Below are 18,914 nucleotides of genomic sequence, written 5' to 3'. Positions count from 1 at the left end.
AATTAGCAGCAGTAAATAAACAACTAGAATATGTGTTAGAAACATTATATGCATTCAGTACAAATAATTTTCTTCAGATCACAGCATTTTCCACTTAATGCATTTTAAATTTATGATTTTATTGAACAATTTGTTATGAAGACAAACAAAAACTGCATGGAATTGGTCATGTTGTGATGTTTTTGTAAATGACATTCACTAAAAATGTAGTTGAAGAAGTCTCTAATGGTGTAAAGCTGCAAGACTCCGCAAAGTCATCATTAAGGCTGTTCCATGCGACTTGATAAGCTGCATTTTTGCTTTGTCTTTTCTGCCGATATCTGGTATATTGCAAGTCATACCAGAAACTTGTTCTGCAGATGTTGCGCAACATCTTACTAAAAATAGATAAAATGTATAAAATACACTACTGGCCAAAAGTTTGGACACACCTTCTAATTCCTGGTCTTTCCTGATTTTTATTTCTTTGTACATCGAAAAACAATGCTAAATGCATCCATAATCATTTCTTCGAACAGTTGATATTGAGATGTGTCTGTTACTTCATAACGGCTCTAATCTGAGGCGCTGTTTGTTAATTGGTGTTTTTTTAAGCTGGTACGTAACTCTAAATGATCTCCTTTGCAGCACGGTTTAAGTTTTGGTCTTGCATTTCTGGGATGGTCTTCATTAGAGTCAGTTTCTTCATGGTGCTTGTATGGTTTTATAATATGATGAAAACCTCTCATTGCACTTCTCATGTGGTAAAACTTACTATAGCCCGTATCCAAACAGACATTCATTTAAACAGCTTGTATTTCCTATCATCTGTCTCTCTCCAGGTCTCTCTATGACTTACATGTTAATGATTGGTTCTTTTGATGTACAGGACGTACCTGACACACAGCACCTGGCCAAAAGCTTAAACATGCACTATTTGCTGATAATAAACAGAGATCCTTATACACATGTGTATGTGTGCATTTGTCCACCTCTCCCGGTTCAGGCTCAACCGGTAAGTGTGAGGTGCGGTGAACACCAAAAGCAATGATTCTTTTAATTCATCATAAAATCTAAAATCTATCTTGATTTGTTTTGCAAATGAACTTGACAATCTTATTCTGGCAAGAACAGTTCCAGAACAGCTGACCTTTGTGTCTTAAAATAACAACTGACTGTTATTGTTGTTACTTAATTAGCTAATTCAATATTTTTTATTTCAAAATACAGTACAGTTAAACCTTAGATTGCAAGCATAATTTGTTCTGGAAGCATGCTTGTTTATAAAAAGCACTTACAGTATATATCAAATATTTCCCCATAAGGAATAATGGAAATTCTAATGATTCGTTCCACAACCCAAAAATATTCATATCAAAATAAGTAGTACAAAATAAGTAAAAACAAAACAAATTAACCTGCACTTTATCTATGACAAGAACCGTTGATAGGTAAGACAAGAGGGGAGAGGAGGGAGAGAGGGGGCTACTGTGTAGGATGACTTTCACACACGTGTGAGCACGCACACAAACACACGTGCATGCAAAAAACATACAGGCACAAAAACACACACACACACTAACAGAATCTCTGCTCTATCAGAAAAGATCTTTAACAAGGAACTTCTCTAATGACTTGCTTTTGCCTACGTTTGAGGATTTTGCGAAAATGTGACAGATTTTTTCCCTAATTTAGTCGTATCCAATTCCTCTCCGGCACTAGAGGGCTACCACTTTTAATGGGCGGGTCTAAAGGGGAGGGGGACAAGCCAACTGCATCTTTTCAAACTGCTCGCTTATCCACCTTTGGGTGCAGCGTAACACACTCGGAGGACAGTGCTATCTGCTCCTTCTGCTTGCGTTAGCTCACAGATGCTCCTGATTGGCTGTAACGCCGTGATTAGGGTGAGAGCACTAAGTACCACTCATCCCGTCCCCCTGAGAGAGCTCAGCCAATCAGCTCTCTTTAGGACTCTGGATGCAAGAGGTTACAGCATCACCTGAGAATCGAACTCGCAATTTCCAGATGATAGGGCAGGCACTTTACCACTGCACCACTTGGAGGCTCCTACAGACTTTTTTAAAACCTTTTCCTTTTTGGAAACCATTGTTGCAGGTCATTGTTACTAAAGAACAGTCACTACACTTTTACAGGACACAAAATAAAAAAAAATGCTTTATGCGTGCGCACACGGATGTTGACTATACGAGTGACACAAGCGCACTGAGCATGGCAGACAATTACCCACAATCGCACAGCACTAGAAAGCACAAGAACTATTGGCTCAGTTGTGATCATGTTACGCTCGGCAGACAGAGCGTATGTGTACTACTCGTATATTAAGTCCTCACCTGTTTACTAAGTTGAAATTCATTTTTTAAAAATCTTGTCCTGGAAAACACTCACAAACCAAGTTACTCGCAATTCAAGGTTCCACTGTATACATTTACATTTGGGCATTTGGCAGACGCTCTTATCCAGAGCGACTTACATTTTTTTTTTTTATCTCATTATACATCTGAGCAGTTGAGGGTTAAGGGCCGCGCTCAAGGGCCCAACAGTGGCAACTTGGTGGTTGTGGGGTTTGAACCTGGGATCTTCCGAACCGTAGTCCAATGCCTTAACCACTGAGCTACCCCCGGCCCGTGTATTGTTCTAGAATGTAGAAAATAAATCCAAACTTGTGTCCAAACTTTTGACTGGTACTGTATGTGTTATTGTGTTTCAATTTTTTTATTGTTGGCAAATTGCTGAGACATAAAAAGAATGAAAAAAGAAGATTAATCCACTTCAGTATCCAAATGAGCTTCAGAGATTGAGCATCCAAACCAATCAAGGTTACTCTTTTTTGTTGTTAAATGGTGGTTGGAATCCAGTAGGTTGGTTACATTACCACGAACTGTAGGTCTGATTCTCCCTCTTCATCCCGGCCCCTTAAAGATGATTTTCCAAACAAGCCTTCCTTAAAACATCTAATGCTTCCTTCCTTGGTCTTGTCTTGACTTGTTCTGTGTCTCAAACTTTTCATCTGCTCTATCCGGCACTTCCACATATTCTTCCTGCTCGACACTCCTTTCTGTACCACTCAGCATCTAGTTCTGTAAATTGCATCACCCCCACTTAAGGTTGTCACTTTCCTCATCCTCCCTGTCCTTTAAAGCCAACTTTACAGTCCAGCATTACTCAAAAACACCCTTAAATACTTCCTTCCCTGATCAGTGACTCCCCATCCTAAAAGACTCTTAACATTGCTTTCTACTCTCCGTAGTTCTTAGATCTGTGCTTCCATAGCTAACCTTTCCTGCATATATTTCCTGCACGAGAGCAATACATGTTTTTCACTTTCTTGGCATTCTTCACAGAGTCTCTTTGGGTGTTACTACTATAAATAAAGTGCTATTAAGGTTGCTGTGTCCAATTTTTAGTCTTCTAATTAATACAGTGTTACCTCGATTCACAAACGCCTTCCAGTATGAACAAACCGTTTCACAACTAAAAAAAATTGCCTTATATTTGTCTTTGTTCACAAACTCCTCCTTGGAACATGACCAAAAACTGCCATCCCAAGCTGCTGCTATCAGCTGAACAAAGGTATGAGTGCGTAGCCCAGCAACAGTTTTGCTCAGTCCGCAGTCATGGACTGTGCACCATAAAATAATTTTGTGCAAAGTAGAGTGACGTCCAAGCCTTTGCCAAGAAGTATCATGTGAACAAAACTGTGGCGAACTTTAGAACAATTATGCAGCGCAAAAAAAACTAATCTTTCTAGATAGTTTTTTGTTTTGTGAACCAGAGGTTTAAAAAAAAAAAAACACACCCCTGAAGGAGAATTACCCAGTGTTGTTATGGACGGGGACTCTCTTCCATAAAGTACCCTCCGCCCCACTTATCTTTCTTTCCACCATACCTCCACGTCAGCAAGTCTCCCAGAGTAAGGTACGTAAACAATACATGTACAGTGCATGTAAAAATTAAGTGTTCACTCTGTCCTGTACAGATTTTTATATTTAGTGCTATATTATTTTGGTATTCAGAATTTAGTTACGAATTACGTTCGTGAACCAATGTTCCACTGAACTTCCTCTTTTTGATTGCTCCCCCTTATCGCACCTATTTTGTCATGTGTTAAATGCAAATTTCTCACTTTTGGTTCATTGTCCCACTCATGTCGCCATTGTTTGTTTTGCTGTTCTCCACACTATTACTTTCCTCTTTGACTACAATTTACTGTACTATTGACCTTAACTTTTTTGGGTGAGTCCAACTCGTCCGCTCACGCATTTCTCCACATCCCTAAATGGGCACCCTGCAAAAATTGGTCCAATGGCGACATCGTGTCCCTGGCCAAAACCAGTTGCAGCTGCAGGACGGCATAATTTATAAAGATTTTACCAATTAATGAATTTTGTATGGATGGATGTTACTTTGACTTTTAGCTAAATTGTGTTCAATAAATACTCTCTAAGCAAACATTTGGATGTTTGATGACCATTGATGACAGCTGCTGTGAATCAGATAACGTCAAACACATCGGTTTAACTTTCATTTTGGAACTATTTTTCAACCATGACAGGACGTGTCAGAAGGACGTAATTTCAACGGTCATCAAACGTCCAAATGTTTCCTGGGCAGGGACCCACCCCAGCAAACATTGGTCCAACCGTGACGTCATGTCCCTGGCCAAAACAGTTGCGATAGGACGGCAATTAATTGATAAGGATTTTACCAATTAAGGCATTAATTGTTAAAAGTATCTGACACAGAACATTTCCTAAAAATGCAATCAGATACATTTGTACATGTCTACAGTGGTCTGTTGTTTAATATATAGCCCCCAGGCAAAAAAAAAAAACTTTTTATGACCATTTTACCAGCTGTTAATCAGATAAAATCAACTATCATTTTGGAACTATTCTTCCACCATGACCGGACGTGTCCGAGGGATGTTACGTCAACGGTCATCAAACGTCCAAATGTTTGCTGGGACAGGAAAGAGAACTTTATCCTTTGTCTAATTATTTGTGATTTTGAGACGCCTGTCACGTGGTCTGAGGCAAAGCATCTAGCTCTAATTACTTTAATTAAAACTATTACTACTATTGGAAATAAGACTTTGATAAGCAAGCCTATATGCAGTATACGTTATTGTGATTGATACACAATGAGTGTACTGCCTGTGAAGTGTAAATAGCCCGTTATGACGAGTCATCATTAACACGCATAGCACTAGAACGATGGCCGTCATAACCGAGCTCGCGCAATGATGCAGCAAAACCCTGGCGCGTTCCCGCGGGAGAATAAACCCGCATACAGTAGGAGGGGAAAAAAAATCCATCATTACTGTATTTCTTTATTCTGGCTGTACACCTTTAGCAAAACACTTCTAATTCGGCTTAACCTCTGTATAACCTTCACGTCTGTCCGAACGCCGCGTTAAAGCTCAGCATCACGCTGATAAACTTAATAATCATCCAGTCAGACTGAGGTGAGGCTGCGTCCTACAGCACACCGCATCCTACCGCACTAAACCGTATATCGCCCAAAGCAAGGCTTCATCAGCATACTTACTACCTAAACACTTTAGGACGTCATCTATACATAGCATGTATACATAGCAATACCCATCACTGTGTGCGCCGCCTGATCAAATGTCTGTGATAAAAGATTTACCGGAAGTTGCTTGACGGGAGAGAATCCGCTGCGTCTGATTTCGCAGGACTCAGCAGAGAATCAGGGCTGTGAACGCAGCAGGGAGAGGATTACATGCTCCTGATGATGTAGACGCGCTCAATAGCGATATCACCTCCTACAGCAGGACGCATCATTTACACCAGGCTCTGTCTTTATTCACCAGGATAGACACTGAAGCGCACTACTGAAGCTATTATACACGGCACAATGAGGCGAGGCAGCTCTATGTACTGAAGCAATAGTGTCTCTGTCTCATAAACTGCACACTGATGACCTTTTATCATTATAACCCTGCGCATTGCGTAAAAAACTATTCCCTCACCAGCAATGCTGCAGCTGCATGGCTTCTTGCATAATCTGGACATGGCATGTGCTAGATATGTAATACAGGACATGACATGCATGAAGTTCCAGTTTAAAAGTTTTTTTCCAGACATACAGAAATATATATATAGGTGGCACAGAGGAATCCAGGTTCGATTCCCACCTCTATGTGCATGAAATTCTTCATGGGTTTTCTCCGGAAAAATCCGGTTTCCTTCCACAAAGACATGTAGGTTAGGCTAATTGGTTTTCCCAAATTGTCCATACTGTGTGAATGAGTGTGTAAGTGTGTGAATGTGTGTGTGTCCTGCGATGGATTGGTCCCCTGTCCCTGGTGGTTCTCACAAAACTGAAATATTAAAACAATGCCAAAGGTTCAGTTTATAATGCATCACTAGCACCTCTACCACTATTGGTACCCTTGTTGCCGTCAAAAGAAAGTAAACATCTTTGTTTTGCTTTTTGTTTTTAGTTCACACATAACAGCTACAATTTTGCCTTGCTTCACTGAAAAAGTGAAAGAGATAAGTAATGAGACTTGCCTTTAATTGGAGGTCTTGTGCTTTGCCATGAACTGCAATTGTTCACTGTCACATTTTGCCAAAAAGGTCTATGTTCAAAGCTTTAATTAAGAATTGATTATAAACAACTTTTTTTGCCAGATGAGTAACATTGAGTAATATTCCAAAAAAATTATATTTTGCAATAAAACCCTAAAAATACATTTGTATATATTATTTACAACACATGCCTACAGGTTCACCCTTATTTTAATGCATCACTTTTTTTTTGTCAGTTATTGCTCAACATATTTGTATTAATATATATAATAACGTATTATTACGGATTTCCTTTTTTAGACACCCATCACATGCAGTACACTTCTCAGCTTAGCTCACTGAAAGTTTAAATTTTAAAAGTTTAAAACTAAAAGTTTAACACAAATAGCAGGGACCTCTGGGGATCAAATTTTACAAGATTTCAGTACTCTACACATAAGAACACAAAAAAGAAAACAGCAACAACTTGAAGTGATTTGAATTTGAGTAGAACACATTGTATGTTTTAAGACCTTACCACCTCTTTAGTTGGTTACATTTTTTCTGTTCAATGTCATTACAACAGCTCACATTACAAACCATTAAATGGTGACTTATTTAAACTTAGACCTCCATGTTATTATTAATATATGACAGACTAAAACAGAAGATCTGTTAATGATCTCGGTATAATTAATCTCATAGCATCAGTTGTGCTATATAAAAAAGTATCAACTGCTTCTTTAAAACATGACCTTATTACTGATTGGCACGGATTAGAATCATCAGCTATATTACATATTTTTGAATCACATAAGCAACTTTTACAGCATACAATAAAACAGATGTTGAAAGGGTCTATTTGCGTATTTCAGTTATTGTGATACAATAGTTTTGGTCATGGTCATTATTGTAAAACCAATTAACTTACAAAATAGTGTAAAGCCCCCTTTTTTTATTTAGTCTAATACATGCCAACCACTGTCTATGCCTGGAAAAATCCTGTTTACAGTAATAGGTTAAGAAACCATTCAATGAAGAAAAATGACTAACAAGGATGTGTGAGCTTAACAGGAGGAGGGGTGTGCATACCAACCAGCCCTATTACCTGTCTCAGTGCCAACTTCACCAAGATCTGTCTCCTCAAAGGCATTAACTCTATGCTTCATCAAAAATAAAGATACAGCTAAACATGCAAAAAGCTTAAGCCCTTTGATATACTACATATCTATGCAACTAAAAGTAATGAATCTAGTGGTTTGCAATCATAACCTGACGGCAGTAATTAACAATGCATTTGTGATTTTAAGCACGATCTTAAAATACCATACAAGTACCATACAATATGTCCTAGTTTTAACCTGCTATGGTTATGGTATTTGCTTAGATGATATCTGTGTACAATTGACTTTCTAAAAATCTGATGTGTTGTTAAGTAATTAAAATATAAATTAATGAAAGTGGCTCAGTGGCTTAGCTGGTTGGGTATCAAGTTAGCAACCCAGCCTCTTAAAAACCACCATTGGTTTAGAAATGTTGCAATCCATCACCAACATGCTTAACAGCACAGGAGAACAAAAAATGCATAAATTAGTTAAAGAAGCTGTAACCTAAATTATGGTTTTATCACTGCAAGCAACCATCAGCCATCCCCCTGTTTACACAGCATGTCCAAGGCAAAAATGGGGTCATGGCTGTTACCATCATTTATGTCAGTAAAATGATGTTTTACTGGGTAGCCCCAGACTAGGTAGCCCCAGAGACAAAATGAGACGTATGAAAATGAGAGCCAAGATCGTGGAAATTGCGGTGTGAAGGTAGGTACCTTCAACAAATTTGGGAGACAGTAAGGTCCATGCTGTTTGCTTCGTGTGGTGAGTGGTCTATATACAGTATATACTCAGCAAAAAAAGAAACTTCCTCTGACTTTCAACTGTTTTTACTTTCAGTAATGAACACTAAAAGAGTCAACACCATAAGACATAAACTAAAAAAAAATTTTTCACATTGTGTCCCTGAATGAAGGGAGGCTCAAAATCAAATGTACCAGTCAGTATCTGGTGTGTCCACCAGCTGCTTGAAGTACTGCAGTGCATTTCTCCTCATGGACTGCCTATTGCGGACAGTCTGAGCACTGATGGAGGGATTGTGTGTTCCTGGTGTGACTCGGGCAGTTGTTGTGGCCATCCTGTACCTGTCACGCAGGTGTGATATTCGGATGTACCGATCCTGTGCAGGTGTTATTACACGTGGTTTTCCACTGTGAGGATGATCAGCTGTCCTTCCTGTCTCCCTGTAGCGCTGTCTTAGGCGTCTTACAGTGCAGTACAGACATGCCAATTTATTGCCCTAGCCACATCAGCAGTCCTCATGCCTCCCTGCAGCATGCCTAATGCACGTTCACGCAGGAGAGCAGGGACCCTGGGCATCTTTCTTTGGGTTCTTTGGGTTTTTCACAGTCGGTAGACAAGTCTCTTTAGTGTCCTGCGTTTTTAGAACTGTGACCTTAAATGCCTACTTTCTGTAAGCTGTTAAGGTCTTAACGACCATTCCACAGGTGCATGTTAATTAATTGATTATGGTTAATTGAACATGCATGGAATACATTGTTTAATGTTTTACAATGAAGTTCTGTAAAGTTATTTGGATTTTTACAACATTATTGTTGATTTACACAGTCCTGAAAAAGGGACGTTTCTTTTTTTGCTGAGTATATATATATATTGTAGCGTTTTTACCGCTAAGCAGAACTTGGAGAGACAAGTGAGCTTCCTGGCTGCCCAATGCAAATGGCTGGGAGTACTTTATTGAGCAATATCACATTCCACAGTCACTAAACAGACATCTATCTCCACACACACACAACCTGGCCGAAGCCACTACCCCAAACACCTTTCCCCAACACGGTGAACACATCATAACCCCTCCCGCAAAGCATGATGGTCGTCTGTCAAACCCCACCCACGCCACAATATAATTTTTTTTTCTTTTAATGACAAGTTTATATCGTGCTGGCAGAAAAGTGTCATTAAATGTATAGCATTATTTTAAAAGGTGAATTTGGTAAGATACATTTAATTAGATAAATAAAAGGAAAATGAGACTCACTTTCTCTGCAGATTCAAAGGTTGTGGTCTCAGGTGCAATGGTGACCTTCAGACGGCGTTTGTTCCTCTTCCTTACTTTGGTAGGGTTTTCTTGCTCTCCCTGTTTTTCTGGCTTCTCCTCCTTCACCACCTTCTCCTTCTCCTCCCTTATGGTCTTCTGCTTCTCCTCCTTCACCACCGTCTGCTTCTCTCCCTTTACCGCCGTCTGCTTCTCTCCCTTTACCGCCGTCTGCTTCTCTCCTTTTACCGCCGTCTGCTTCTCCTCCTTCACCGCCGTCTGCTTCTCCTCCTTCACTGCCTTCTGCTTCTCCTCCTTTATAGCCTTCTCCTTCTCCTCCTTCACCACCTTCTTCTTCACCAGCTTCTGCTTCTCCTCCTTTACCACCTTCTGCTTATCTTCTTTCACTGCTTTGGGCTTCTCCTCTTTCACTAACTTCTCCTTCTCCTTTGCTGCTTTCTGCTTCTCCTCCTTCACCACATTGTGCTTCTCCTGCTTTGTTGCTTTTTGCTTTTCCTCCTTTATGACCTTCAAATTCTCCGCCTTCACCGCCTTCTGCTTCTCCTCCTTCACTGCATTCTCCTTCTCCTCCTTCTCCTCTTTTAAGACTTTCAGTTCTGTCTGTTTCTTCTCCTTCTTCTGCGTTTTTAATACCATCTGTTTTTCCTGAGTCGGAGGAGTTGCCAGTGTGATCATTCCAACAATCCCATCATTGACCAAAGCTGAAGTGAGACTTTTCTCCTTCTGCTTCTTCTTCCGCTGGAAGAAGAATGAAATCAAGGAATTCATTTTACTTGCAAGAAAATAAAATAAGTTTTCTGCAAAATCACTCTGCTCAACTGTTCAGACTGAATGTGAGTGACCCTACAGCACAAGTGCAACACTGCTTTAAGCACAAAGAGGTTTTAGCAATGAATTATGTGGGTGCTTTTCTGCTGCCTACTTCCAAGATCACACAAAGAGCTTGTTGTTAGACTGTCAGTGACTGTGATTGGGGATGTCAGGTAAACAAATCAAGTTTGGCTGTAATCCTTGTTTCCTTGCCACATCAGATAGAAAATCTGAACCAAAGATGGCATTTACTTATGCAAATGGTTAATTTATCTTCAGTAGCAAACTTCAGTAAAAAAAAAAATTTTTTTTTTTACATTTAAAAAATACACAAATAAAGGTTTTGTCTGTACATTTTACAGCTTTTTTTATGATATCTTTAAGTTTCATGCATTGGAGGACCCAAAACAATTTTTTGGCAGTCCTTTGCCAGTCCTACTGTATTTGCCTGAAATCTGTGCCATAAATGTTGAGTAGAAAGGAGGTTGGTGTGGCTATGCATCACTTAACAGAGACAATCAACGCGATAGTTCATAGAGGTTAATGCGCCCAAAGTCCTCACGAAACACAAACGAAAGCTTGGCGCAGCATGGGGAAAAAAAAAAAGAGAGCAAATGGATGAATGTACAGATTAATGTACTATGTTAATTTTTTCTGGGAGACGATTAAAAACAGTTTGTCTCGTATGTTCTGAAACTGTGGCGTTATTTAACAAACAGTAATACGTAGTGCTTCTACGAGATAAAACACAGGTTTTAGAGCAAACATATCCGAAGCAGTCCGAGGCTGTACATCCAGCTTTGAGTGGCTGTACATCTATGAAGGATGATCTTGGATGTACAGCCCAGGAAATGGCTGGGAGCCAATTCTAATCATTCCTGTGAACAATTGAGCAAGTGGAATGCCTGATCCGTGAAAAAAATAGACAATAAATTGTCACCAGTCTGCAAAAGAGACACCTCTGTCTGTGGGAAAAGGGCAGCTTTTCAGATGTGAAGTAGACAGTCTGGTCATGGCTTTTATACACTGAGAAAACTTTTTACCTTGATGTTATCCAAGCACCAGTACAACATTGGGATAAATGCATTACTGTAGCAGGGGATTATATTCGGAAATAAAAATTTTCCCCTCTTATAACTGTGTTCTTTTATTCTTCAAAAAAACGTCCCAGTTTGACTTGAACACTTCTAATCTATTCCAGAATCCCTGAGGTTACTCTAAATGTTGTTTGCTATATTGCAAGCAGGCAGTTTTATGGAAGGAGCATAAAAAATTTAGCTTTTCCTGGCTACTATAGCAGTACAGTCAGAAACAACCACCCACTTTGTTTCAGAAGTCTATATTTTAAAATAAGTTTTTTTAAAATAGTATGCTTTGATGCATTAATATTTTTGATAATATTTTTGATAATATTTGTCAGATTTATTCAATTTTTCAAACTTATAACATATTTTAATATTCATAAAATGTATTGCATGCATAGACTAAATGCATAGCATTTCCTCAATAACTAAGAAACGCTCTGAACATTTACACACACGCGGTTTACAGTCAAACAAGATCAGGTCAGGTCAGGTTCTTAACTTTCATCATGATCTCAATATCCTTGAATGAATATTAACAGGCCAGAAAAATACAAATGCATGTAAAAGTATGCCTTAACAGGACTCATTTGTGTGATTTCATTCATTGGCATGCATACAATAAATGATCATTTCTGTGGTGACTTATTCTGTTCACTGTTACTAAATAAAGGAAATGCATTTTATATGATCACTAATATGCCTCTAATAAAGGATAAACACCCCACAGATTCTGGCAGGGATATGAAAACTTCTAATAAAAAAGTTAAAGTATGCATCAATGTGTTCTGTGCTTGTAAGCCTTACCGTAAATTAAAATAATATAGTCAATTAAATAATGCATGCATATATACACAGCTGATGAAGGACTTTTGTCTAAACTTTCTGTACTGCACTTAACCATTTGCAATATTTATTTTGGTAGTCTTTGGATGCAAACAGTATGGAGGTTTACTGATTCACTGGCTCATTACTGGCCTCTAGAGTCTGCGATCTATCGTGAAGTGGAAGACTGGACTTCATGTACTGTACAGCAAGGCTCAATAAATGTTTTAAATACTGTACCACCACTCATTAAAATAAAAAATAGGGGAAAATGATTGAAATTATCTGTTTAAAGTTGTGATTTTGAGTTACCTGATTTTGATGCTTTGTCTTAGAATTTTTCTTCATGGCTGGAAACAGAGAAAGAAATTTAAATAACCCCCCAAAAATATACAAATGTTCATCTTTTATATACATAAAATACACATCTTATAATTGCCTGAATGTAAAGAAGAGAAGAGAACACAACATTAATAAGGGAAAGGTATACAACCACAGCACAAAGGTAAACAAGGAAGGCTGCTGAGATCAGCATTGTTTTAGTACAGCTTGAGGAAAGACCTCAGGGTCCTTCCTGACATTTAGCAACAGCCCAGATCTGTCTGAGAACATTCATCATTCATACTCTGCATGGGAAAGCCTGTTGCGTATTGTTGCCCTGCACTCACTGGCCAGATATTTACTCAGCCAATCAGATCAGCAACTCAATGCATTTAGGCATGTAGATATGGTCAAGACGATCAGCTGAAGTTCAAACCGAGAATGAGGATGTGGTATACTATACAGTTGACTTTGAACGTGGCACGGTTGTTGTATCCAGACAGACAGGTCTGAGTATTTCCGAAACTGATGATCAACTGGGATTTTCATGCAATTCTCTGGGTCAAAATGTCTTGTTGATGCCAGAGGTCAGAGAAGAATGGCAAGACCGGTTACAACTGAGGTACCCTAAAGAGCATTTTTGAATGCACAGAACCTTAAAGGAGATGGAATACAGTATAGCAGCAAAAGACACATTGGGTTAGCAAAAACAGGAATGAGCCTTGATTTCTGCTGCGAAATTTAGATGGTAGGGTCATAATTTGGCATAAACAAGATGAAAGGATATATCCATCCTGCCTTAAATCAACAGGTCAGGATGGTGTAATGATGTGAGGGAGATATTCTTGGCGACACTTGAGGTACCAAATGAGGTACCAGGGTTCAAATGTCGCAGCCTACCTAGGCATTGTTGCTGACCATTATAGACCAAGACCTTTAAGGAAAGTTTCCAGCCCCAGAATTGAGGCAATTTAAAAGGCAAAAAGGGGTTACCCAGTACTAGTAAGGTCTATCCAATGAAGTGCCTGGTAAATATATGAAGTAATGTTATGAAGCTTTAGCCCATAACATTAGGATCGTTATCTTAGAATCTAGGATTTAGTCCATAACATTAGGATCTTATGGGATGAACTATATCCTGCTTAAAGAGCTGCACTAGGGTGAAATGATCATGGAACTGCATAATTGTTTTAATAATTTGTTTTTATTCTATAAAGCTGCTTTGCAACAGTTCCCATTGTTAAAAGTGTTAAAGTGAAATAAATGTTCTTTAAATGGATTTAAACACTCATTGAACATCTTTTAATTCTCGGTGTATTCACATGTAAATGTTTACTTTACATAAAAGATACCTATTTAAATTAATAAAATGGTTAAATGAGTGCATTATCTCCATGTTGCTCTTAATGAGCAAGCAGACTTCCCATAATTCCACTTATTCTTCATTAATAATCAGATTCTTACAATACATTTGCTGGAAGCCATTTCAGGAATTTTATTTCAAGTTGCATTAATTAAAAACAAATAATAACGCTTTTGTTTGATTCCCTTTATGCATTATTACATCCGATCTGGACTAGAAACTTGTGAAGACAACTCCACCCTGAAACACAGTACAGTACTGAAATATCTATGATGCCATTCTTCATGATTTAGGTGATTTTGTTGGTTGGTGCCATATTTTTTTTATTATTTACTGCTCTAACATCACAAATGTACATTACCAGCACTGGTACAATGGTGTTCTGTAGAATCAAAATGATCTCCAGCATAAGCAATGAGTTATATACAGTCAGGCCAATAAAATATGAAAAAAAAATTGGCACCATTTTGGTGGTCTTAAAAATAAGGGAGCAATCAAAACTATTAATTACAAACATAAGAATTGCCTTAAGTACTTAAATGAAAATCCTTTGCAGTCGATGTCTTAGTCTTTAGTCTAGAACCCATGGACATATGCTAAGCTTTCTGCCTTCAGATGCTTTGCCAGTTTTCCTGCAGCTGCCAGCTGCCTGTTTGTGGGTCTTTCTATCTTCTGTCTTATCTTCAGTAAGTAAAAAGCATGCTCTATGGACTTGGACAGGGAAAAATATTACATTTTTCGGATATCGGAAAGCTTTCAATGTAAGTTTTGGGTCATTATCCATCTGCAGTTTGAAGCAGCTTTTTATCAGTTTTGCAGCATTTGGCTGAATCTGAGCCGAGTATATAGTGCTATTCACTTCAGTAACATCCTGTTAATTTTTATCAGCAGTCAGGTCATCAATAATTGCTAGTGTCCTGGTTCCACTGGCAGTCACTGCCTCCAACATGTTTGACAGATGATGTTATATGGTTTGGATCATGGCCTGTTTCTTCAAGTTAATTTGGATTTTATCAGTCCAAATGATCTTGAAAAGTTTTCTGGCAAAGTGTAATCTGTACTTTAACATTACCAGTGGTGTGCACCTTGTTGTGAAATGTCTGTATTTATTTTATAAAACCATCCCGTGATTTTGACTGTGACACGCCTACTGTACAGGGCTAGATGTTGTGAAAAGTGTTCTTCTTCACTATGGACACATACCCAGTTTGTCTCATTGTCTTCTACAAGTAAAAAAGCATGCTCTATGGACTTGGTCTGCCAGGTCTTATGGTGTTGTAGAGCTTGCCAGGTAATTTCTTCTTTTTAAAGATGATTCAGGATAATATCTACTAAACATAGGGACTTGAGAGTTCAAGTGATCGGCTACCAAAAGCAAATGTAACTCTCAGAACCACCTCCAGGTCTTTTATCTGCTTGCTTAGTCATGAAATAACGAAGGTACAGCCCAAACCTGACCATGCAACTGCTAAGTTCTATTATTTACTAGCTTCAGAAAATGGGAGTGTTTATGAAAATGGCTGTAATTACTGAATTGTTAATGCCACATCTTAAAAGTGTGGCATTGTTAAAATGAAGGCCAAATGCCCCCCCAAAAATTCTAAAAGTTCCAAAATGTATGTGTCTGTCTGCATAACAAAAGAGCACACGCCTATTTTTTCACTCACAAACTACCAATGATATTTAATGTAATATTAATTAAAAATTAATCATTTACATAGTACCACTAACAAATAAATGTTGAAATCACAGTTACAGAATGCAATGCAGTTAGGCATAAAAAATCTAGTTATATACAGTATTTACCTAAATCTATGTAACCTAGGTAGAGGATCTTCTACTCTGATTTAGGGGCTAAACCTGGGTATGGGTAGTGGTGATACAGTAAGTGTGATAAGGCTCTAAGTTACTGATACAGTAAGTCGCGATTTGAACCCCAGCTCTGCTAGGTTTCTGCGGTTGGGTTCTTAAACAAGGCCCCTAACTTCTGTCTGCTCCAGGGGTGTTGTAAAAATGGTTGACCCTACGCTCTGAACCCAGCTTAGTAACAAAGGTGGGATATACAAAGAATAAAGAATTTCACTGTGCAGTAATATATACTGTAGGTGATGAATAAAGGCTGAACTTTAAATTATATCATATCCATCAGCAAATGACCGGTAGCCAAGGTAAAACCAACATGTTCATGAAAGAAGTTTAAACCTAAGAAAAAGTCAGCTATGAAGTAGACTGATTTTTTTTTTTTTGCACCATGGGAGATCAAATATTGACTGGAAATTGCGATGTCCAAATTGGTTTTGGGTGGATTTTTTCTTTTTAGGGGTTTTAAAAATCGTGTCAGCAAAAGAGTTTTTAAACCCTGTAATGACGGAGTGGGCACTGTGTGTTTTAGAAGTTTAAAGAACGCCTCCTGAAATGTCAGCACCAAAAAAAAATGACAGGACACATAAACAGTCTGCACGGAGCTGACCGCATTCTGCAGCCCAGGCCTATAAAAAAGCCGCTCTTTACGGAAAATGGAAAACATTACCATGGAAACCAGCACAACTTTGAATGAATGGAAAAGGAAACCCTTCCCACTCGGCGTTATTTTTGCAGTAGCTTATATTATGCCTTCTTCTCCTTTTCTTTCCTTTTTTTTTTTTTAACAGTATCACTGTCTATGAGTCAGTTGTCCTCTGGGTGCGGACAGGCCGAGGGACTAAAGAAGCTACTGTATGAGTTGATTAAAATGTCCTTTAAAGAAAGAAAGCTGATTTCAGATGCACGAATCAAAGCAGGTCTTACCTGAGAGGTATCTCTCCAAAGGAGACACAGAGTTGCGAGTCTCCCAGCAGCAGAAGAACAGACTCCAGACCAGCAGAGTTGCCAGAACCAGAGCCAGAACCCAGACCAGGCGGGCCGGAGCCGGGTACGTTAGAACCCAATCGTGTAACGCATCCATTCTCGAGTAGCTCAACTCTGTCTTGTCCTTGTATGACGCTGCTGATCAGTGGAACAGCGGCAGAACCAGATGCGCAACAGCTGTGTGAGATCGAGCCCACAGCCCACGTCAGCTCTGCTGGGAGAGTGAGCGCGCGCAGGCACGTGCGTTCCGTTCCCCGGCTCAGGAGGAGCGCGCGGGCTGGAGACGAAGATTCATCTCTTTCTCTCAAACACACACACACACACACACACACACTTAAACAAACACACCCTCTCTTTTCCCCCCTTTCTAATCGGTCTCACAAACCTGTCTGCTAATTGTAAGGGACATTGCTCAGAAATGCACTCGAGGCGCTTTAAGCCGAACCAAAACTCAACAGCGCAGCGCTTTAGAAAAGCTCCTGCAGAAAGATGGTTCTTCTTTAGAAGTAGGCGTAACTGGAATGTTTAATGCAATTAAGTTCACAAATGAGATATTATACAGCAGACACAAAGAAGCAGCTGGTGGATATCTGTTTGTTTCGTGACAAGATAATCCATATACATCATAATTCATAATGTGGTATTGAATATCAGATTAGGACAGGACAATTGCATTCAAATGTATAAAAGGTTGAATCTGTAAACATGTTCTTCCGCATACCAGTCCTGCGGGTACACTAACACCTTAGCAGAGAAATTAAAAGCGTCAACAACTTCAAGCTATTGAGCGACTCTGTAACACCGGGGGAGGAAGGGGGGCGGGGGGATATATCCCGTGACCACGACTTACTAAGGCGAGAGAACAACCAACTAAATATGGGGATAATGTCTTACTAAGGTGTGGCAAGAAAATAGTATAATACGTGACCATGAGATATTATATTGTGGCCAAAACTTAATAACCTCATAGCATTTATCCCTATTCAAACAAAAAATATTCTCATTACCACTCCTTCTTAAGTCATAGCTACAAGTATTTCGTGGCCATGCATTATACCATTTCCCACACCTTAGTAAGTTGTGGCCACAGCATATTATCTTGTTCCCATGCATTAGTAAGTCGTGGCCACTCAAATATTTTATTCCCCGGTGTCAATAGAATATTCCCCCCCACCCCCCAGCATCCAATGTGTTCAAGGTAATCAATAAAAAATGTGCTAAGAAAATCCAAATATAATTTAATACGAGAAAAAGTTGTTCACTGCCGCCATCTAGTGGACATACTGTACATTTTACGCACACCATCACTGACAAATTATATAGTTCAGTTCAGTTTCCATGAGAGGGGTATTAAACAGTTTAAAGACATGCGCAACATGTCCTTCTTCAGACTCTTTTAAACCTGGGAGCAGAATTAGTACTGATTCTACTAGGCTCTGGGGACAAATGTCGAAAAAGACTGTAAGAATGCACTTGGTTGAGCAGATCTGCCCAGCCTTTTCCGGTCGTGGAGATGATGGGCTCTTCTACTGTGAAGAGACTGTTGCTTCATCTCGAGGTCGTACCCATACACCCAACTTTTTTTTTAACCACAGGGGGGCTTACAGAGTTCTTGGCAGACTTTGACACGATGTTCACTCCTGAGTCAGCAGCATGGGGACAAACCTGTAGCAACACGGAACATTTTCAAATCATTGCCTGGACTGCTCTGTATGGCACATCGACAATGGCAGCAATGTTGTGGACATGGTGATAATAGCACCAATTGCACAGCTCTCATGACAATGTCTTGGCACTGGCATTGATTTATGAAGGTCGGTGCTCCCCCTGCCTGTGTGTGCCGCCTTGTATGTGTTGGCAAGGTACAAAACTAGTCTTGAAACTTTTTGATACCACCTTGTATTAGGCAGCTTTCTGAAGCTCTTGCTGAGTCAGAAGATATCTTTTACAGAAACTGTGCCTTAATGAGCTATGAATTTTGACCAGCAGCATTGGTACTTAACAACT

At 39.2% G+C, this 18,914-nt stretch overlaps 1 protein-coding gene across 2 annotated transcripts in view; it reads right to left on the bottom strand.

Annotated features, from left to right (window-relative positions):
- The window catches only part of pleca (plectin a), a 123,197-nt gene extending 106,193 nt beyond the window's left edge, over positions 1-17,004 (bottom strand). For both annotated transcript variants that reach the window (XM_053491971.1, XM_053491972.1), the window contains exons 1-3: positions 16,848-17,004; positions 12,689-12,726; positions 9,642-10,397 (exon numbers count right to left, since the gene is read on the bottom strand). In XM_053491971.1, coding sequence (XP_053347946.1) covers positions 9,642-10,397; positions 12,689-12,726; positions 16,848-17,004 — 951 coding nt within the window. The remainder of the gene's footprint in view (positions 1-9,641; positions 10,398-12,688; positions 12,727-16,847) is intronic.
- Positions 17,005-18,914: the final 1,910 nt, after the last annotated feature.

The sequence above is a fragment of the Clarias gariepinus genome, chromosome 3 (genome assembly GCF_024256425.1).
Source record: "Clarias gariepinus isolate MV-2021 ecotype Netherlands chromosome 3, CGAR_prim_01v2, whole genome shotgun sequence".
In the NCBI taxonomy this organism is placed as follows: Eukaryota; Metazoa; Chordata; class Actinopteri; order Siluriformes; family Clariidae; genus Clarias; species Clarias gariepinus.
Note: the sequence above shows the minus strand (reverse complement) of the source record. Positions and strands in the feature narration are given on the sequence as shown.